This window comes from Neophocaena asiaeorientalis, unplaced genomic scaffold (assembly GCF_003031525.2).
Source record: "Neophocaena asiaeorientalis asiaeorientalis breed wild unplaced genomic scaffold, Neophocaena_asiaeorientalis_V1.1 scaffold251, whole genome shotgun sequence".
Taxonomy (NCBI): Eukaryota; Metazoa; Chordata; class Mammalia; order Artiodactyla; family Phocoenidae; genus Neophocaena; species Neophocaena asiaeorientalis.
In genome coordinates, this window is record NW_020173377.1 from 5605376 (window position 1) to 5628770 (window position 23395).

The window sequence follows — 23395 nt, forward strand, 5'->3', positions numbered from 1 at the left end:
TTTGGGGACTAATTGTATGGCAGAGAGAGGGGGAAAAAGAAGTTAAGACTCAGGTGTATTAAGCATGAGTGATTGGGTAAATAGTGATAACCAGAAGAGAGAATAAGGAGGAAGAGACGTCTTATGGAAGAAGCTGATAAGTTCATTTTTTCTGACATGTTGAATTTGAGGTATTTGTGCATCAAAATCTATGGGAGTCATCAAAATATGGAAGGTACTTGAAATCAGAAGAGAATCATCCAGGAAGATTCAAGGAAAGAGAACATTGGGCCACAGTTACACAGGGAAGCGAAACTCATGAAGATGACAGAGAAATAATATTTAGAGAACTAGAAAAATATGTATAAGGGCATTTAAAAGGAAATGAATATTCAGCAGTGTCAAAATTCAGCTGGAATTGTCACTATTTTTTATTTTAGCCATACTAATGGGTATGTAGTGATAACTCATCACAGTTTTAATTTACATTTCCCTAATGGTTAATAAGGTGGAGCATCTTTGATGTGCTTATTTGCCATCCATATATCCTCTTTGGTAAAATGTCTAGTCATGTCTTCTACTCATTTTCTAATTGGATTTTTTGTTTTTATCCTGTTGAGTTTTGAGAGTTCTTAAATATTCTAGATATAAGTCCTTTGTTGGATATGTGATTTGTGAACATTTTCTTGCAGTATGTAGCATGTCTTTTCATCCTCTTAACAGAATCTTTCATCTAGCTATAGTTTTTAATTTTTATGAAATAAAATTTATTGGTTTTTTTATGGATTGTTCTTTTTATTTATTTTTTGGCCGTGCTGCGCAGCATGCAGGATCTTAGTTCCCCGAACATGGATTGAACTCATGCCCACTGCAATGGAAGTGCAGAGTCTTAACCACTGAACAGCCAGGGAGGTCCCAGACTGATTTTTTAAATTGAGGTACAGTTGATTTACAATATATATTAGTTTCAGATGTACAACGTAGTGATTCAAAATTTTTATAGATTATACTCCATTTAAAGTTATAAAATATAGGCTATATTCCCTGTGCTATACCATGTATCATTATAGCTTATTTATTTTATACATAGTAGTTTGTACCTCTTAATCCCCTACCCCTATCTTGCCCCTCCTCCCTTTCCTCTCCCCACTGGTAACCACTAGTTTTTTCTCTGTATGTGTCAGTCTGTTTCTCTTTTGTTATACTCCTTCATTTGTTTTATTTTTTAGATTCCGCATATAAATGATAACATACAGTATTTACCTTTCTCTTGTCTGACTCATTTCTCTATGCATAATACTCTCCAGGTTTATCTTTGTTGTTGCAAATGGAAATTTTTCATTCTTTTTTATGGCTGAGTTATTCCCTTACATATATATATATATATGTATATAAATTATATATATGTATATAAATTCACATCTTCCTTATCCACATCTTGGCTTTTGTAAATAATGCTGTTGTGAACATTAGGGTACATTTATCTTTTTGATTAGTGTTTTTGTTTTCTTTGGCTATATACCCAGAAATGGAATGGCGGGGTCATATGTAGTTCTATTTTTAGTTTTTAGAGGGACCTCCACACTGTTTCCCATAGTGGCTGCACCAATTTATGTTCCCACCAACAGTGTACAAGGGCTCCCTTCTCTCTACATCCTCACCAACATTAGCTATTTGTGGTCATTTTTTTAAAAACATCTTTATTGGCGTATAATTGCTTTACAATGGTGTGTTAGTTTCTGCTTTATAACAAAGGGAATCAGCTATGCATAAACATATATCCCCATATTCCCTCCCTCTTGCATCCCCCTCCCACCCCTCTAGGTGGTCACACAGCACTGAGCTGATCTCCCTGTGCAATGCAGCTGCTTCCCACTAGCTATCTATTTTACATTTGGTAGTGTATATATGCCCATGCCACTCTCTCACTTCGTCCCAGCTTACCCTTCCAACTCTCCATGTCCTCAAGTCCACTCTCTGCATCTGCGTTTTTATTCCTGTCCTGCCCCTAGGCTCTTCAGAACCTTTTTATTTTTTTTCGATTCCATGTATATGTGTTAGCATATGGTATTTGTTTTTCTCTTTCTGACTTACTTCACTCTGTATGACAGACTCTAGGTCCATCCACCCAACTACAAATAACTCAATTTCATTTCTTTTTATGGTTGAGTAATATTTCATTGTATATATGTGCCATATCTTCTTGATGCATTCATCTGTCGATGGACACTTAGGTTGCTTCCATGTCCTGGCTATTGTAAATAGAGCTGCAATGAACACTATGGTACAAGACTCTTTTTGAATTATGGTTTTCTCAGGTTATATGCCCAATAGTGGGATTGCTGGGTCGTATGGTAGTTCTATTTGTAGTTTTTTAAGGAAACTCCATACTGTTCTCCATAGTGGCTGTATCAATTTACATTCCCACCAACAGTGCAAGAGGGTTCCCTTTTCTCCACACGCTCTCCAGCATTTATTGTTTGTAGATTTTTTGATGATGGCCATTCTGACTGGTGTGAGGTGATATCTCATTGTAGTTTTGATTTGCATTTCTCTAATGATTAGTGATGTTGAGCATTCTTTCATGCATTTGTTGGCAATCTGTATATCTTCTTTGGAGAAATGTCTATTTAGGTCTTCTGCCCATTTTTGGATTGGGTTGTTTGTTTTTTTGATATTGAGCTGCTTACAAAATTTGGAGATTAATCCTTTTTCAGTTGCTTCATTTGCAAATATTTTCTCCCATTCTGAGGGTTGTCTTTTCATTTTGTTTATGGTTTCCTTTGCTATGCAAAAGCTGTTAAGTTTCATTAGGTCCCATTTGTTTATTTTTATTTCCATTTCTCTAGGAGGTGGGTCAAAAAGAATCTTGCTGTGATTTATGTCATAGAGTGCTCTGCCTATGTTTTCCTCTAAGAGTTTGATAGTGTCTGGCCTTACATTTAGGTCTTTAATCCATTTGGAGTTTATTTTTGTCTATGGTGTTACAGAGTGTTCTAATTTCATTCTTTTACATGTAGCTGTCCAGTTTTCCCAGCACCAATCATTGAAGAGGCTGTCTTTTCTCCATTGCATATTCTTGCCTCCTTTATCAAAAATAAGGTGACCATATGTGTGTGGGTTTATCTCTGGGCTTTCTATCCTGTTCCATTGATCTATATTTCTGTTTTTGTGCCAGTACCATACTGTCTTGATTACCGTAGCTTTGTAGTATCGTCTGAAGGCAGGGAGCCTGATTCCTCCAGCCCTGTTTTTCTTTCTCAACATTGCTTTGGCTACCTGCCCCAGTGATAAGGAGGTTGAAATAGCATATAGTGATGTAGCCAAAAGATTTACCAAATAAAATAGCACTTACGAGAGAGATGTCTTCACATCTTCCCCTGACTAAGAACATGATTTTCCTAACACACTGCTCCTCTTCCTATAGAGTAGAAACTTTTTTTTGCACAAACATGCAGTTATTCCAGATTACTATAAAGGATAGACAAGGTATAGTAGCTATCATTAAATATATACTCTTAAGCAGTGTCATTTTAAAATTGTTTTACCCTGCTTACCTCCCCTACCCTGTATCCTCCTCTCCTCTAATCTGGACACACTCCATAAAAAATTTTCACTTTAAAGGTAGTTTGCCATCTCTCTAGAGACCTCACCACTGTTTCCATTCACTGTTTATAGATGGCAGAACTATTGAGGTGCACTGTTTAACTGTTAAAATAGTAACCACCACCTCATCAGGCCCAAAATGGAGCACAATGCACAATACAAGGAATATTTATGTATTTTTGGAATTTTATAATATTTAGTAAGAGTATATGAAAGTATTGCTACTGTATCAAAATATATTGTTTCAATTTAATCTATCCTGGATATGTACTAAAGGATGTTACCACAAGAGAACAGAGCCTTCTACAGAAAGTCTCTACAGATTTTGCTATTTTACTTTGTATGTGGATTTTTACTTTTGCCTAAACGCATTTATACTTCATATCAATTATAACATCTGACACTATGTAGAAGCTAAAAATTTAGAGGGAGGAACATTATTTTCAAGATCTTCTTCAAGCCTGTTATGCATATTAAGAGAAACCAATCGGCACCTGATACTCACTGTCTAAATACGTTACTAGTAATATGTATTTTGCCCAGTTCCATTCATTTGGAACATAACTGTTTTCTTCTTTTATTTTAAAAATGCTCCTTTTTAAGGTAAGCATCAGCCTTGTTGTTTGTAGATCTTTTGAGCAACACTACGTAAAATTATATTTAGTTGATTTAGCTATAGCAGTACAATGATAAGTAATATAAAAATTAACCTAAGGGGGAAAAAAAAAAGATTGCTTTGGCTATTTGGACCTCTTTTGTGTTTCCATACAAATTGTGACATTTTTTGTTCTAGTTGTGTGAAAAATGCCAGTGGTAGTTTGATAGGGATTGCACTGAATCTAGATTGCTTTGGGTAGTATAGTCATTTTCACATGTTGATTCTTCCAATCCAAGAACATGGTATATCTCTCCATCTGTTTGTATCATCTTTAATATCTTTCATCAGTGTCTTATACTTTTCTGCATACAGGTCTTTTGTCTCCCTAGGTAGGTTTATTCCTAGGTATTTTATTCTTTTTGTTGCAATGGTAAAAGGGAGTGTTTCCTTAATTTCTCTTTCAGATTTTTCATCATTAGTGTATAGGAATGCAAGAGATTTCTGTGCATTAATTTGGTATCCAGCTACTTTACCAAATTCATTCATTAGCTCTAATAATTTTCTGGTAGCATCTTTAGGATTCTCTATGTATAGTATCAGGTCATCTGCAAACAGTGACAGCTTTACTTCTTCTTTGCCAGTTTGGATTACTTTTATTTCTTCTTCATCTCGGATTGCTGTGGCTAAAACTTCCAAAACTATGTTGAAGAAAGTTAGAGTGGACAACCTTGTCTTGTTCCTGATCTCTGAGGAAATAGTTTCAGATTTTCACCATTAAGAAAGATGTTGGCTGTGAGTTTGTCATATATGGCCTTTATTATGTTGAGGAAAGTTCTTCCCTCTATGCCTGCGCTCTGGGGGGTTTTTATGATAAATGGTGTTGAATTTTGTCAAAAGCTTTTTCTGCATATATTGAGATTATCATATGGTTTTTCTCCTTCAGTTTGTTAATATGGTGTATCACATTGATTGATTTGCGCATACTTAAAAATCTTTGCATTCCTGGGATAAACCCCACTTGATTGTGGTGAATGATCGATCCTTTGAATGTGCTGTTGGATTCTGTTTGCTAGTATTTGGTTGAGAATTTTTGCATCTATGTTCATCAGTGATATTGGCCTGTAGTCTTCTTTCTTTGTGACATCCTTCTCTGGTTTTGGTAACAGGGTGATGGTGGCCTCATAGAATGAGTTTGGGAGTGTTCCTCCCTCTGCTATATTTTGGAAGAGTTTGAGAAGGATAGGTGTTAGCTCTTCTCTAAATGTTTCATAGAATTCGCCTGTGAAGCCATTTGGTCCTGGGCTTTTGTTTGTTGGGAGATTTTTAATCACAGTCAGTGCTTCTGATTGGTCTGTTTATGTTTTCTATTTCTTCCTGGTTCAGTCTCGGAAGGTTGTGCTTTTCTAAGAATTTGTCCATTTCTTCCAGGTTGTCCATTTTATTGGCATATAGTTGCTTGTAGTAACCACTCATGATCCTTTGTGTTTCTGCAGTGTCAGTTGTTACTTCTCCTTTTTCATTTCTAACTCCATTAATCTGAGTCCTCTCCCTTTTTTTCTTGATGAGTCTGGCTAATGGTTTATCAATTTTGTTTATCTTCTCAAAGAACCAGCTGTTAGTTGTATTGATCTTTGCTGTTATTTCCTTCATTTCTTTTTCATTTATTTCTGATCTGATCTTTATGATTTCTTTCCTTCTGCTAAGTTTGGGTTATTTTTCTTCTTCTTTCTCTAATTGCTTTAGGTGCAAGGGTGGGTTGTTTATTAGAGATGTTTCTTGTTCCTTGAGGTAGGATTGTATTGCTATAAACTTCCCTCTTAGAACTGCTTTTGCTGCATCCCTTAGGTTTTGGTCATTGTGTTTTCATTGTCATTTGTTTCTAGCTACTTTTTGATTTCCTCTTTGATTTCTTCAGTGATCTCTTGCTTATTTAGTTGTGTACTGTTTAGCCTCCATGTGTTTGTATTTTTTACAGATTTTTTCCTGTAATTAATATCTAGTATCATAGTGTTGTGGTTGGAAGATACTTGATACGATTTCAATTTTCTTAAATTTACCAAGGCTTGATTTGTGACCCAAGATATGCTCTATCCTGGAGATTGTGCCATGAGCACTTGAGAAGAAAGTGTATTCTGTTCTTTTTGAACGGAATGTCCAATAAATATCAATTAAGCCCATCTTGTTTAATGTATCATTTAAAGCTTGTGTTTCCTTACTTATTTTCATTTTGGTTGATCTTTCCATTGGTGAAAGTGGGCTGTTAAAGTCCCCTACTATGATTGTGTTACTGTCAATTTCCCTTTTTATGGCTGTAAGCATTTGCCTTATGTATTGAGGTGCTCCTATGTTGGGTGCATAAATATTTACAATTGCTATATCTTCTTCTTGGATTGACCCCTTGATCATTATGTAGTGTCCTTCTTTGTGTCTTGAAATAGTCTTTATTTTAAGTCTCTTTAGTCTGATATGAGAATTGCTACCCCAGCTTTCTTTTGATTTCCATTTGCATGGAATTTCTTTTTCCATCCCCTCACTTTCAGTCTGTATGTGTTCCTAGGTCTGAAGTGTGTCTCTTGTAGATAGCATATATATGGGTCTTGTTTTTGTATCCATTCAGCCAGTCTATGTCTTTTGGTTGGAGCATTTAATCCATTTACATTTAAGGTAGTTACCAATATGTATGCTCCTATTACCATTTTCTTAATTGTTTTGGGTTTGTTATTGTAGGTCTTTTCCTTCTCTTTTGTTTCCTGCCTAGATACGTTCCTTTAGCATTTGTTGTAAAGCTGGTTTGGTGGTGCTGAATTCTTTTAGCCTTTGCTTGTCTGTAAAGGTTTTAATTTCTCTGTAGAATCCGAATGAGATCCTTGCTGGGTAGAGTAATCTTGGTTGTAAGTTTTTCCCTTTCATCACTTTAAATATGTCCTGCCACTCCCTTCTGGCTTGCAAAGTTTCTGCTAAAAGATCAGCTGTTAACCTTATGGGGATTCCCTTGTATGTTACTTGTTGTTTTTCCTTTGCTGCTTTTAATATTTTTTCTTTGTATTTAATTTTTGATAGTTTGATTAATATCTGTCTTGGTGTGTTTCTCCTTGGATTTATCCTGTATGGGACTCTCTGTGCTTCCTGGACTTGACTGTTTCCTTTCCCATATTAGGGAAGTTTTCAACTATAATCTCTTCAAATATTTTCTCAGTCCCTTTCTTTGTCTCTTCTTCTTCTGGGACCCCTATGATTTGAATGTTGGTGGGTTTAATGTTTTCCCAGAGGTCTCTGAGTCTCTCCTCAATTCTCTTCATTCTTTTTCTTTATTCTGCTCTACAGTAGTTATTTCCACTATTTTATCTTCCAGGTCACTTATCCATTCTTCTGCCTCAATTATTCTGCTATTGATTCCTTCTAGAGAATTTTTAATTTCATTTATTGTGTTGTTCATCATTGTTGGTTTGCTCTTTAGTTCTTCTAGGTCCTTGTTAAACATTTCTTGTATTTTCTCCATTCTATTTCCAAGATTTTGGATCATTTTTACTATCATTACTCTGAATTCTTTTTCAGGTAGACTGCCTATTTCCTCTTCATTTCTTTGGTCTGGCGGGTTTTTACCTTGCTCCTTCATCTGCTGTGTGTTTCTCTCTCTTCTCATTTTGCTTAACTTATTGTGTTTGGGGTCTCCTTTTCACAGGCTGCATGTTCATAGTTTCTGTTGTTTTTTGTGTCTGCCCCCAGTGGGTAAGCTTGGTTCAGTGGGTTGTGTAGGCTTCCTGGTGGAGGGGACTGGTATCTGTGTTCTGGTGGACGAGTCTGGATCTTGTCTTTGTGGTGGGCAGGGCCGAGTCCAGTGGTGTGTTTTGGGGTGTCTGTGGCATTATTATGATTTTAGGCAGCCACTCTGCTAATGGGTGGTGTTGTGTTTCTGTCCTGCTAGTTGTTTGGCATAGTATGTCCAGCACTGTAGCTTGCTGGTCATTGAGTGGACCTGGGTCTTAGCATTTAGATGGAGATCACTGGGAGAGCTTTCACCATTTGATATTACATGGAGCTGGGAGGTCTCTGGTGGACCAATGTCCTGAGCTCAGCTCTCCCACCTCAGAGGCACAGGCCTGACACCCAGCCAGAGCACCAAGACCCTGTCAGCCACATGGCAACAACAACTCTGTCAATATGTCTTCATCAACCATATGAGCAACGCCAATGTGGGACCCAGTACCATTCACTCGGTGGAAGAATTCCGGGTTCAGGCAGGGGACAGGCACAGTGCAGGTGATATCTGGATATTGCTTGACACTTTACAGACTGTTCTCAATGGATTTCCCTTCTTTGATGAGCTTCAAAGCTTCCAAGATATTGGGAGCTGGGAAGTGAAAGGCAGAGGGAGGGAGCATGGGGCAGGAACAGCCCCTGGGCGTTTGCCCATGGGAGTGGCTGCCTCTGTGGTCTTTTTGATGGTAGTCATTTTGACAGGTGTGAGGTGATATCTCATTGTGGTTTTTGATTTCATTTCTCTGATGAATGAATGATAAATGAATGTTGAGCATCTTTTCATGTGCTTGTTAGCCATCTGTATGTCTTCTTTAGAAAAATGTCTATTCAGGTCTTCTGCCCATTTTTTAATTGGGTTATTTGTTTTTTTGACATTAAGTTAGTTGTATGAGCTGTTTATATACCTTGGATACTAACTCTTTATCAGTCATATGATTTGCAAATATTTTCTCCCATTCAGTAGGTTCTCTTTTCATTTTGTTGATGGTTCTGCTGTGCAAAAGCTTTCAAGTTTAATTAGGTCCCATTCATTTATTTTTGCTTTTGTTTTCTTTGCCTTAGGAGACCAATCCAAAAAAATATTGCTACAATTTATGTCAAAAAGTATCCTGCCTATGTTACCTTCTAGGAGTTTTATGGTTTCCAATCTTACATTTAGGTCCTTAATATGGATTGTGCTTTTGATGTCACGTCTAAGAATTCTTGGTCAAGTCCTAGATTTTCTTCTAAAAGTTTTTAAATAGTTTTGTTTTACATTTAAATCTATGATCAATTTTTAGTTAATTTTTGTACAAGAGGCAAAGTTTAGGCTGAGGTTTGGGGTTTTTGTTGTTTATTTCTTTTGTTATTTTATGGTTGTCCTATTGCTCTACCCCATTTGTTGAAAAGATTATCCTTTTTCCATTGAACTGATTTTTGCACCTTTGTCAAAAATCAGTTGGCTGTAGCTGAGTGTGTCTATTTCTGAGTCATCTATTCTGTTCTACTGATACATGTGTTCAATTATTTAAAAGTAAAACGTTTTTAAAAGTCAGCTGAAGGTCTAGTGAGAGAAATATTGAAAAAATATCCTTTGGGTTTGGCAACTAGTGGTCATTGGTGACATTTATGATGAAGTGGTGGAGTTCCTAGAAGCCAGATTGCCAAGGCAGTGGGTTTAAGAGTGAATTACTGTTTCATACCCAGCTACCTATTTTAGATTGTAAGACACTAAAGGCAAAAACTATGGAGGAAGGATGAGGATGCTAAACACATACACACAAAAATATCTTGCAGTTCACCCAGTCTCACATTAAATATTTATAAATGTTTTGGGGTTGTTTTATATCAGTTCTTACATCTAGGAAAGAGGCAAATCCACAGCCCAAGTCTCCAGAAAAGTTCGGAGGCAGAGGGAGGAGGAGGAGGAGTATTTTAAAAAGACAAAAAACTTGGATTAGCTAAAATGAGATTCTTCCAAAGATCCTCAGTCAGTAGGAAGGTATCCTTAGCCCTCTATCCCAAGAGGGAACTTCAAGGGTTCTGGAAAGCCTGTACCCCCATCTGGTAACATGCTGCATAAATTCTTCTTTTGTGTAACCAGCTCCATAACTTTCCATATCCTTTGCTGTTAAGGAAATTTTACATGTTTTCATCTTTCCAACAATCACATCACAGTCCCATGTTGTCACCCATGCAGTCAGTGTATTTTTTTTAATCTCTATCATCTAGCATGTGGATGGCACACAATGGATTCAAAATAAGCAGTCATCATTATATCAACATCAAGACAATGAAAAGGGAGATGTATTTTCCTTTATAACTACCACTTTGGATATTTTTTCAGTTCTTTGGAATAACAACAAAAATATTTACAATTAATCCTCAAATAATGAATAGCAACAAAAATGTAACTCTTAAAACCTGTATAGGGGCTTCCTTGGTGGCGCAGTGGTTGAGAGTCCATCTGCCAATGCAGGGGACATGGGTTCGTGCCCCGGACTGGGAAGATCCTACATGCCACGGAGTGGCTGGGCCCATGAGCCATGGCTGCTGAGCCTGAGCATCCAGAGCCTGTGCTCCGCAACGGGAGAGGCCACAACAGTGAGAGGCCCGCATACCCCCCCAAAAAAACAAAAAAAATGAAAACAAAAACAAAAAACCTGTACTGTCGGGCCTTCCCTGGTGGCGCAGTGGTTAAGAATCCGCCTGCCAATGCAGGGGACATGGGTTTGAGCCCTGATCCAGGAAGATCCTACATGCCGTGGAGCAACTAAGCCCATGTGCCACAACTACTGAGCCTGCGCTCTAGAGCCCATGAGCCACAACTACAGAGCCCGCGTGCCACAACTACTGAAGCCTGTGTGCCTAGAGTCCATGCTCTGCAACAAGACAAGCCACCGCAATAAGAAGCCACGCACTGCAACGAAGAGTAGCCCCTGCTCTCTGCAACTAGATAAAGCCTGTGTGCAGCAATGAAGACCCAATGCAGCCAAAAATAAATAAATAAAACCTGTATTGTCATCATGGCATGCTTGTACCTTTGGCAGAGAAAATAATCTGTTTCTAAATTTCTTTCTTCTCTAGGATGGAATTTAGCAGGGGTCTTAGAAGGAGCTACTCTGTAACAATTTGTTTGAACATTTTCAAAGCAAGAAATATAAAAAATTGAACTCACTCCTTTCTTTTTAATTTCACTGGTCATCTGTCAAAAGCAAACAAACAAGACATAATTAAATCAAGAAGAAAGTTTTTAATGTAATTTTAAATTTTTTAAATAAAAAATATAAATAGTTTTAAATATATGTATTATTCTTTTAAAAATACTAGTTATATTGAGACTGATTTAAAATAAGAGTTAGAATAGTATAAAGATACACTTTTTAAAGAGAAAATATAAACCTACAGTTGGAGGATAATCTGGCTCTGGTGATGAAGGTGTTCTTTTATCCAATGTTCTGGCTAAATTTCGTTTGGCTCCTTCAATTCTGAAATTTATAGTTAGAACAATGTATGACTTTCTTGAATATAACATTAAGATATATTATTAAAACATAACACTTTGAACATTTTTTCAACTATACTTGAAGAAGAGATATTCAAGACTTCTTTATCTTACTGAATTTTCTGTAAGAAATAAATCTCAATTGCCATTATCAATGACTCCTAATATTCAAATTATTCATGTGTAATATAAAAGGAGACTAAAAATAATAATCAATAATGTTCAATTATAACATGACAATTTTTAAGTTAATCCTGATGCATGTGGGCCCTTATGTATGTGTCATCTCTGTTCAAATGCCACACTGCCAGAGAAGACTACCCTTACCCCTTATATTAAGTAGCACTTCCTTCACTATCCATCGCTTTTATCCTCACTTACCTTGCTTCATAGTACTTACCACCATTTGACATACTATATATTGTAGACCGTTTTATTCATTGCCTTATCCCAATGCTCAGAATAGTACCTGCTACATAGTAGGTGCTCAATAAAAAGTTGTGAATGTAGGAATTTATCATCCATAAAGTATAATTTCTTCTTTAAATAAAATTATCATCATATAATCTGTTCATCTGTTACCAAATACTTACTGAATGTTTATATTCTGCAAGATACCCTACTAGGTTTTTTTTTTGGAAAGTACCTTTTCTTTTTTTTTAATTTAATTATTTTTATTTATTTGTGGCTGCGTTGGGTCTTCGTTGCTGCTCATGGGTGCTACTCTTCATTGCGGTGCACGGGCTTCTCATTGTAGTGGCTTCTTTCGTTGCGAAGCATGGGCTCTATGCATGCAGGTTTCAGTAGTTGTGACACGCAGGCTCAGTAGTTGTGGCCTGTGGGCTCTAGAGCGCAGGCTCAGTAGTTGTGGCACACGGGCTTAGCTGCTCCGTGGCATGTGGGATCTTCCCGGACCAGGGATGGAACCCATGTCCCCTGCAGTGGCAGGCGGATTCTTAACCACTGTGCCACCAGGGAAGTCCCTACTAGGTTTTATTAAAACAGAGCAGCAACAAGTTTCAAGGAATTTATAAACTGAAAGTGTAGTAAGATAAGATCAGAGCACCATATAAAAAGTATGGGAGGGCTTCTCTGGTGGCACAGTGGTTGAGAGTCCGCCTGCCGATGCAGGGGACACGGGTTCGTGCCCCGGTTCAGGAAGATCCCACATACCATGGAGCAGCTGGGCCCATGAGCCATGGCCGCTGAGCCTGTGCATCCGGAGCCTGTGCTCTGCAATGGGAGAGGCCACAACAGTGAGAGGCCCGTGTACCACAAAAAAGAAAAAAAAAAAAGTATGGGACCCTGATGGTTCAGAGGAGGGACAAGTTCACTTCCACCTGAAGGTATATTTGAAGGTTATGTGAACAAGTTAGCATTTGCAATAAGCTTGAAATGAAGAAGAGGATCTCAGTTGGAGATGTGGCTTTCCTGGGCAGATGGATCTGAAAAGATAAAGACCCTAAGAAACAGGAAGACAAGGGAACAATCAAAGGCAAAAATTGAAAATAAGGAGTTGTCCAATCTGCTCAGAAGTTATGGAACCAGATGGAGATAAGTTTGGAGAAGTGGACTGGAATATCTAGCTAAGGGTCTCAAATAGCAAGCTTTTTTATTAGTAGACAATGGGGAGTCACTAAGAGTTTTTAGGCATGAGAACATTTTTAGAAAGACAAATCTACCAGTTTGTAAAGGCTAAATACACTAGAAGAGATGGCCAAAGCAGAAAGTATACAAGGGAAAGAAAAGAGACTTAAGAAAGAAGATTGAAGGATGCCAAGTGTGACAGGAATGAGGAAGAACAACTGAAGGAGGCAAAGGAGACATGGTCAGAGGCAAAAGGAGAACTAAAAGGAATTTGAAGGGAAGGATGGCCACCAGCACCATAAAAGCATAAACTAGTAAATGCCATAAAGAAAAAGATCATGTCTGTTTTGCTCACCGATCTATCCATAGCACTTAGATAGTGTCCATCAAGGTCAGTAAATATCCATAGAATGAATGATCAGAGTAGTGGATGTGGAAAAGATTCTGCATATCTAGTTCAGTACTTTCTTTAATGCATGAATACTCTCAAAAATTTCAAGTTGTACCCCAGGATGGGTGAGGGGAGATGACATTCATCACTTTCTGAGGTAGCTCAATTTATTGTCAGCTAGCTCATATTCTTCGAAATAAATTTCTTGAGTTGTATCCTTTTAAATTATATTCTCTGAAGCTATATAAAAAAGTCATATTCCTCTTCTTTGTTACCCTTCCAAAACTTAGTAATACCTATCCAGTTCCTTTGACCATTCCTGTCAATAAAAGTTACCATTTATAGTGAGTTTCTGACGTTCTAGGCATTGGCTTAAGATCTTTATATGCATGGATCTCATTTAACTCTCACAGAAATCCTAAGAGGTAACCATTATTATAATATTATCCCCATATTACAGATAGGAAGATGAGGATAAGCAAAGTTACTTGACTTGCCAAATTCACATTAATAAGTTGTAGAGATGGGATATGAACTCAGGCCTGTCTAAACTCCTCCCCATTAAGCAAATCAGTTCCCTTCAAATTAGGTAGTTTCAAAATTCCTCACTCTCATTGGTAGCTATAATGGTTTAGCAACATCCCTCTTATAGTGTGACCCCAGAATTGGAGATGTTGCTTGACCAATGGAGGGTGAAAATTTTCTCTCCCACATTCTAGACATTCTTCATTTATTAAAAGAGACTAAGACTGAATTAGCTTTTATGAGTAGCCTCATTTCCCTGTTGTGCCTTACTGAGCCTGACTAAATCAAAATTAAAACACGATGACACAAAACCTATGGGATTCAGCAAAAGCTGTTTTAAGAGGGAAGTTTATAGCAATACAATCTCACTGCAGGAAACAAGAAAAATCTCAAATAAACAATCTAACCCTACACTTAAAACAACTAGAGAAAGAAGAACAAAGAAAACCCAAAGTCAGTAGAAGGAAAGAAACCATAAATATCACAACAGAAATAAATGAAATAGAAATGAAGAAAACAATAGCAAAGATCAATAAAACTAAAAGCTAGTTCTTTGAAAAGATAAATAAAATTGATAAACCCTTAGCCAGACTCATCAAGAAAAAAAGGTACAGGATGCAAATCAATAAAATTGGAAATGAAAAAGGAGAAATCACAACTGACACTGCAGAAACACAAAGGATTATAAGACACTACTACAAAAAACTATATGTCAATAAAATGGACAACCATGAAGAAATGGACAAACTCTTGGAAAGGTACAATTTTCCAAGACTGACCAGGAAAAATTAGAAAATATAAACAGACATATCACAAGTAATGAAATTGAAACCATAATTTAAAATATTCCAACAAACAAAAGTCCAGGACCAGATGGCTTCACAGGCGAATTCTATCAAACATTTAGAGAAGAGCTAATACAGATCCTTCTCAATCTCTTCTAAAAAATTGCAGCAGGAGAAACACTCCCAAATTCGTTCTACAAAGCCACCATCACCCAGAAAAAGATATCAAAAAAAAAAGAAGATTAAAGACCAATATCACTGATGAACATAGATGTAAAAATCCTGAACAAATTACTAGCAAACAGAATCCAACAACACATTAAATGGATCATACACCATGATCAAGTGGGATTTATCCCAGGGATGCAAGGATTTTTCAATATACGCAAATAAGTCAATGTGATACACCACATTAACAAATTAAGGAATAAAAACCATATGATCATCTCAATAGATGCAGAAAAAGCTTTCAACAAAATTCAACACCCATTTATGATAAAAATTCTCCAGAAAATGGGCATGGGGGAACCTACATCAACATAATAAAGGCCATATATGACAAACTCACAGAGAGCATCATTCTCAATGGTGAAAAACTGAAAGCATTTCCTCTAAGATCAGGAACAAGACAAGGATGTCCACTATCGCCACTCTATTCAACATAGCTTTGGAAGTCCTAGCCACAGCAATCAGAGAAGAAAAGGAAACAAAGGGAATCCAAATTGGAAAAGAAGAAGTAAAACTGTCACTGTTTGCTGATGAAGTGATACTATACATAGATAATCCTAAAGATGCCACCAGAAAACTACTAAAACTAATAAATGAATTTGGTAAGGCTGCAGGATACAAAATTAAGTCACAGAAATCTCTGGCATTCCTATACACCAACAACGAAAAATCAGTAAGAGAAAATAAGGAAACACTCCCATTTACTACTGCAACAAAAGAATAAAATGCCTAAGAGTAAACCTGCCTAAGGTGGCAAAAGACTTGTACTCAGAAAACTATAAAACACTGATGAAAGAAAACAAAGATGACATAAACAGACGGAGAATATATCATGTTCTTGGATTGGAAGAATCAATATTGTGAAAATGACTATGCAAAGCAATCTACAGATTCAATGCAATCCCTATCAAACTACCAATGGCATTCTTCACAGAAGTAGAACAAAAAAATTTACATTTTGTATGCAAACACAAAATACCCCGAATAGCCAAAGCAATCTTGAGAAAGAAAAACAGAGTTGGAGGAATCAGGCTCCCTGACTTCAAACTATACCAAAAAGCTACAGTAATTAAGACAGTATGGTACTGGCACAAAACAGAAATATAGGTCAATGGTACAAGATAGAATGCCCAAAGATAAACCCATGCACGTATGGGCACCTAATTTATGACACAAGAGGCAAGAACATACAATGGAGAAAAGACAGCCTCCTCAATAGGTGGTGCTCGGAAAACTGGACAGCTACATGTAAAAGAATGAAATTAGAACACTCCCTAACACCATATACAAAAATAAACTCCAAATGGATTAAAGACTTAATAAGACCAGACACTATGAAACTCTTAGAGGAAAATATAGGAAAAACACTCTTTGACATAAACTACAGCAAGATCTTTTTTGACCCACCTTCTAGAGTAACAGAAATTAAAAAGAAAAAATAAACAAATGGGACTTAAAAGCTTTTGCACAGCAAAGGAAACCATCAACAAGACCAAAAGAAAACCCTCAAAATGGGAGAAAATATTTGCAAATGAAACAAGAGACAAAGGATTAAACTCCAAAATATACAAACAGCTCATGGAGCTCAATATCAAAAAAACAAACAAGCCAATTGAAAAATGGGTGGAAGACCTAAATAGACATTTCATCAAGGAAGACATACAGATGGCCAAGAAGCACATGAAAAGATGTTCAACGTCACTAATTATCACAGAAATGCAAATCAAAACTACAATGAGGTTTTTTTTTGTTTTTTACATCTGTACCTTTATCTTTTTTTAACATCTTTATTGGACTATAATTGCTTTACAATGGCGTGTTAGTTTCTGCCTTAAAACAAAGTGAATCTGTTATACATATACATATGTCCCCATATCTCTTCCCTCTTGCGTCTCCCTCCTTCCCACTCTCCCTTTCCCACCCCTCTAGGTGGTCACAAAGCACCGAGCTGATCTTGCTGGGCTACACAGCTACTTCCCACTAGCTATCTATTTTACATTTGGTAGTGTATATATGTCCATGCCACTCTCTCACTTTGTCCCATCTTACCCTTCCCCCTCCCCATATCCTCAAGTCCATTCTCTAGTAGGTCTGCATCTTTATTCCCATCTTGCCCCTAGGTTCTTCATGACCTTTTTTTTCTTGTTTAGATTCCACATATATGTGTTAGCATATGGCATTTGTTTTTCTCTTTCTGACTTACTTCACTCTGTATGACAGACTCTAGGTCCATCCACCTCACTACAAATAACTCAATTTTATTTCTTTTTATGGCTGAGTAATATTTCATTGTATATATGTGCCACATCTTCTTTATCAATTCATCTGTTGATGGACACTTAGGTTGCTTCCATGTCGATAGTTATTGTAAACAGAGCTGCAATGAACATTGTGGTACATGACTCATTTTGAATTATGGTTATCTCAGGGTATATGCCCAGTAGTGGGATTGCTGGGTCATATTGCTGGTGGTGCTACTGTTAGATTTTTAAAGAACCTCCATACTGTTCTCCATAGTGGCTGTATCAATTTACATTCCCACCAACAGTGCAAGAGGGTTCCTTTTTTTCCATACAATCCACAGCATTTATTGTTTGTACATGTTTTTTTTTTTTTTTTTGCGGTACACGGGCCTCTCACTGTTGTGGCCTCTCCTGTTGCGGAGCACAGGCTCCGGACGTGCAGGCTCAGCGGCCATGGCTCAGGGGCCCAGCTGCTCCGCGGCATGTGGGATCTTCCCAGACCGGGCATGAACCCATGTCCCCTGCATCAGCAGGCTGACTCTCAACCACTGCACCACGAGGGAAGCCCTGTTTGTAGATCTTTTGATGATGGCCATTCTGAACGAAGTGAGATGATATCTCATTGTACTTTTGATTTGCATTTCTCTAATGATTAATGATGTTGAGCATTCTTTCATGTGTTTGTTGGCAATCTGTATATCTTCTTTGGAGAAATGTCTATTTAGGTCTTCTGCCCATTTTTGGATTGGATTGTTTGTTTTTTTTGATATTGAGCTACATGAGCTCCTTTTAAATTTTGGAGATTAATCCTTTGTCAGTTACTTCATTTGCAAATATTTTCTCCCATTCTGAGAGTTGTCTTTTGGACTTGTTTATGGTTTCCTTTGCTGTGCAAAAGCTTTGAAGTTTCATTAGGTCCCATTTGTTTATTTTTGTTTTTATTTCCATTTCTCTAGGAGGTGGGTCAAAAAGGATCTTTCTGTGATTTATGTCATAGAGTGTTCTCCCTATGTTTTCCTCTAACAGTTTGACACTGTCTGGCCTTACATTTAGGTCTTTAATCCATTTGGAGTTTATTTCTGTTTATGGTGTTATGGAGTGTTCTAATTTCATTCTTTTGTATGCAGCTGTCCAGTTTTCCCAGCATGACTTATTGAAGAGGCTGTCTTTTAACCCCTGTATATTCTTGCTTCCTTTATCAAATATAAGGTGACCATATGAGCGTGGGTTTATCTCTGGGCTTTCTATCCTGTTCCATTGACCTATATTTCTGTTTTTGTGCCAGCACCATACTGTCTTGATTACTGTAGCTTTGTAGTATATAGTCTGAAGTCAGGGAGCCTGATTCCTCTAGCTCCATTTTTCTGTCTCAAGATTGCTTTGGCTATTCAGGGTCTTTTGTGTTTCCATACAAATTGTGAAGTTTTTTGTTCTAGTTCTGTGAAAATTGCCAGTGGTAGTTTGATAGAGATTGTATTGAATCCGCAGATTGCTTTGGGTAGTAGGGTCATTTTCACAATGTTGATTCTTCCAATCCAAGAACATGGTATATCTCTCCATCTATTTGTATCATTTTTAATTTCTTTCATCAGTGTCTTATAGTTTTCTTCACACAGGTCATTTGTCGCCTTAGGTAGGTTTATTCCTAGATATTTTATTCTTTTTGTTGCAATGGCAAATGGAAGTGTTTTCTTAATTGCACTTTCAGATTTTTCATCATTAGTGTATAGGAATGCAAGAGATTTCTGTGCATTAATTTTGTATCCTGCAACTTTACCAAATTCATTGATTAGCTCTAGTAGTTTTCTGGTGGCATCTTTAGGATTCTCTATGTATAGTATCATGTCATCTGCAAACAGTGACAGTTTTACTTCTTTTTTTTCAATTTGTATTCCTTTTATTTCTTTTTCTTCTCTGATTACCGTGGCTAGGACTTCCAAAGCTATGTTGAATAACAGCAGTGAGAGTGGACATCCCTATCTTGTTCCTGGTCTTAGAGGAAATGCTTTCAGTTTTTCACCATTGAGAACGATGTTGGCTGTTGGTTTGTCATATATGGCCTTTATTATGTTGAGGTAAGTTCCCTCTATGCCTACTTTTTGGAGGGTTTTTTTCATAAATGGATGTTGAATTTTGTCAAAAGCTTTCTCTGCATATATTGAGATGATCATATGGTTTTTCTCCTTCAATTTGTTAATATGGTGTATTACATTGATTGATTTGCATATACTGAAAAATCTTTGCATTCCTGGGATAAACCCCAGTTTATCATGGTGTATGATCCTTTTAATGCGCTGTTGGATTCTGTTTGCTAGTATTTTGTTCAGGATTTTTGCATCTATGTTGATCAGTGATATTGGCCTGTAGTTTTCATCTTTGCCTGCTTTTGGTATCAGGGTGATGGTGGCCTTGCAGAATGAGTTTGGGAGTGTTCCTACCTCTGCCATATTTTGGAAGAGTTTGAGAAGGATAGGTGTTAGCTCTTCTCTAAATGTATGACAGAATTTGCCTGTGAAGCCATCTGGTCCTGGGCTTTTGTTTGTTGGAAGATTTTTTTTTTTTTTTTTCTTTGCAGTACGTGGGCCTCTCACTGTTGTGGCCTCTCCCTTTGCAGAGCACAGGCTCCAGACACACAGGCTCAGTGGCCATGGCTCACGGGCCCAGCCGCTCCACAGCATGCAGGATCATCCTGGACAGGGGCACAAACCCCTGTCCCCTGCATTGGCAGGCAGACTCTCAACCACTGCGCCACCAGTGAAACCCTGTTGGAAGATTTTTAATTACAGTTTCAATTTCAGTGCTTCTGATTGGTCTGTTCATATTTTCTGTTTCTTCTTGGTTCAGTCTCGGAAGGTTGTGCTTTTCTAAGAATTTGTCCATTTCTTCCAGGTTGTCCATTTTATTGGCATATAGTTGCTTGTAGTAATCTATCATGATCCTTTGTATTTCTGCAGTGTCAGTTGTTACTTTTCCTTTTTCATTTCTAATTCTATTCTATTGATTTGAGTCTTCTCCCTTTTTTTTTGATTGAGGCTAATGGTTTATCAATTTCGTTTATCTTCTCAAAGAACCAGCTTTTAGTTTTATTGATCTTTGCTATCATTTCCTTCATTTGTTTTTCATTTATTTCTGATCTGATCTTTATGATTTCTTTCCTTGTGCTAACTTTGGGGTTATTTTTGTTCTTCTTTCTCAAATTGCTTTAGGTGTAAAGTTAGGTTGTTTATTTGAGATGTTTCTTGTTTCTTAAGGTAGAGCTGTATTGCTATAAACTTCACTCTTAGAACTGCTTTTGCTGTAGCCCATAGTTTTAGGGTCGTCGTGTTTTCCTTGTCATTTGTTTCTAGGTATTTTTTTCATTTCCTCTTTGATTTCTTCAGTGGTCTCTTGGTTATTAAGTAGTGTATTGTTTAGCCTCCATGTGTTTGTATTTTTTACAGATTTTTTCCTGTAATTGATATCTAGTCTCATAGCATTGTGGTCAGAATAGATCCTTGATACGATTTCAATTTTCTTAAATTTACCAAGCCTTGATTTGTGACCCAAAATATGATCTATCCTGGAGAATGTTCCATGAGCACTTGAGAAGAATGTGTATTCTGTTGTTTTTGGATGGAATGTCCTATAAATACCAGTAAATTCCATCTTGTTTAATGTATCATTTAAAGCTTGTGTTGCCTTATTTATTTTCATTTTGGATGATCTGTCCATTGGTGAAAGTGGGGTGTTAAAGTCCCCTAATATGATGTGTTACTGTTGATTTCCCCTTTTATGGCCGTTAGTCTTTGCCTTATGTATTGAGGTGCTCCTATGTTGGGTGCATAAATATTTACAATGTTTATATCTTCTTCATGGATTGATCCCTTGATCATTATGTAGTGTCCTTCTTTGTTTCTTGTAATAGTCTTTGTTTAAAGTCTGTTTGGTCTGATATGAGAATTGCTACTCCAGCTTTCTTTTTTTATTTGTGGTACGCGGGCCTCTCACTGTTGTGACCTCTCCCCTTGTGGAGCACAGGCTCCGGACACGCAGGCTCAGAGGCCATGGCTAACGGGCTCAGCCGCTCCACGGCATGCCGAATCTTCCCGGACTGGGGCACAAACCTGTGTCCCCTGCATCAGCAGTCGGACTCTCAACCACTGCACCACCAGGGAAGGCCCTCCAGCTTTCTTTTAATTTCCATTTGCATGGAATACCTTTTTCCATCCCCTCACTTTCAGCCTGTATGTGTCCCTAGGTCTGAAGTGGGTCACTTGTAGACAACATATATATGGGTCTTGTCTTTGTTTCCATTCAGCCAGTCTATGTCTTTTGGTTGGAGCATTTAATCCATTTACATTTAAGGTACTTATCTATATGTATGTTCCTATTATCATTTCCTTGATTGTTTTGGGTTTGTTATTGTAGCTCTTTTCCTTCTCTTGTGTTTCCTGCCTAGAGAATCTCCTTTAGCATTTGTTGTAAAGCTGGTTTGGTGGTGCTGGATTCTCTTAGAATTTGCTTGTCTCTAAAGGTTTTAATTTCTCTGTCAAATCTGAATAAGATTCTTGCAGGGTAGAGTAATCTTGGTTGTAGGTTTTTCTCCTTCATCACTTTAAATATGTCCTGCCAGTCCCTTCTGGCTTGCAGAGTTTCTGCTGAAAGATCAGCTGTTAACCTTATGGGGATTCCCTTGTGTGTTATTTTTCCCTTGCTGCTTTTAATATTTTTTCTTTGTATTTAATTTTTGATAGTTTGAATAATATGTGTCTTGGCATGTTTCTCCTTGGATTTATCCTGTATGGGACTCTCTGTGCTTCCTGGACTTGTTAACTACTTCCTTTCCCATATCAGGGAAGTTTTCAACTATAATCTCTTCAGATATTTTCTCAATCCCTTCCTTTTTCTCTTCTTCTTCTGGGACCCCTATAATTCGAATGTTGGTGCATTTCTTGTTGTCGCAGAGGGTCTGAGACTCTCCTCAATTCTTTTCATTCTTTTTTCTTTACTCTGCTCTGCAGTAGTTATTTACACTATTTTACCTTCCAGGTCACTTATCCGTTCTTCTGCCTCAGTTATTCTGCTATTGATCCCTTATAGAGAATTTTTAATTTCACATATTGTGTTGTTCATCACTGTTTGTTTGCTCTTTACTTCTTTTAGGTCCTTGTTAAATGTTTGTTATATTTTCTCCATTCTATTTCCAAGATTTTGGATCATCTTTACTATCATTATTCTGAATTCTTTTTCAGGTAGACTGCCTTTGTCCTCTTCATTTGTTAGATCTGGTGGGTTTTTATCTTGCTCCTTCATCTGCTGTGTGTTTCTCTCTCTTCTCATTCTGCTTAACTTACTATGTTTGGGGTCTCCTTTTTGCAGGCTGCAGGTTCGTAGTTCCCATTGCTTTTGGTGTCTGTCCCCAGTGGCTTAGGTTGGTTCAGTGAGTTGTGTAGACTTCCTGGTGGAGGGGACTAGTGCCTATGTTCTGGTGGATGAAGCTGGATCTTGCCTTTCTGGTGGGCAGGTCCACATCTGTTGGTGTGTTTTGGTGTGTCTGTGGCGTTATTATGATTTTAGGCAGCCTCTCTGCTAATGGATGGGGTTGTGTTCATGTTGTGCTAGTTGTTTGGCATAGGGTGTCCAGCACTGTAGCTTGCTGGTCATTCAGTGGAGCTGGGTCTTGGCGTTGAGATGGAGATCTCTGGGAGCTTTTCGCCATTTGATATTACGTGGAGCTGGGAGGTCCCTTGTGGACCAGTGTCCTGAACTTCACTGTCCCACCCCAGAGGCGCAGCCCTGATGCCTGGCTGGAGTAGCAAGAGCCTGTCATCCACATGGCTCCAAATAAAAGGGAGAAAAGAAAGAAAGAAGAAAGAAAGAAAGGAAGGAAGGAAGGAAGGAAGGAAGGAAGGAAGGAAGGAAGAAGGAAAGAAAGAAGACAAAATAAAATAATGTAAAATAAAATAAAATATAGTTATTAAAATAAAAAATAATTAAGAAAAAAAAAATTTAAGTAAAAAAAACGGACAGACAGAACCCTAGGACAAATGGTGAAAGCAAAGCTATACAGACAACATCACACACAGAAGCATACACACACACAGTCACAAAAAGAGAAAAAGGGAAAAATATATACATATCGTTGCTCCCAAAGTCCACCTCCTTAACTTGGGATGATTCGTGGTCTATTCAGGTATTCCACAGATGCAGGGTACATCAAGTTGATTGTGG

The 23395-nt window shown here is 37.5% G+C and overlaps 1 protein-coding gene across 1 annotated transcript in view; it reads right to left on the reverse strand.

Annotated features, from left to right (window-relative positions):
* DNAH12 (dynein axonemal heavy chain 12) overlaps positions 1–23395 on the reverse strand; it is a 226941-nt gene that overhangs the window by 183810 nt on the left and 19736 nt on the right. The window contains exons 4-5 of the mRNA XM_024746372.1: positions 11328–11409; positions 11100–11126 (exon numbers count right to left, since the gene is read on the reverse strand). Of these exons, the coding sequence (XP_024602140.1) occupies positions 11100–11126; positions 11328–11409 (109 nt within the window). The remainder of the gene's footprint in view (positions 1–11099; positions 11127–11327; positions 11410–23395) is intronic.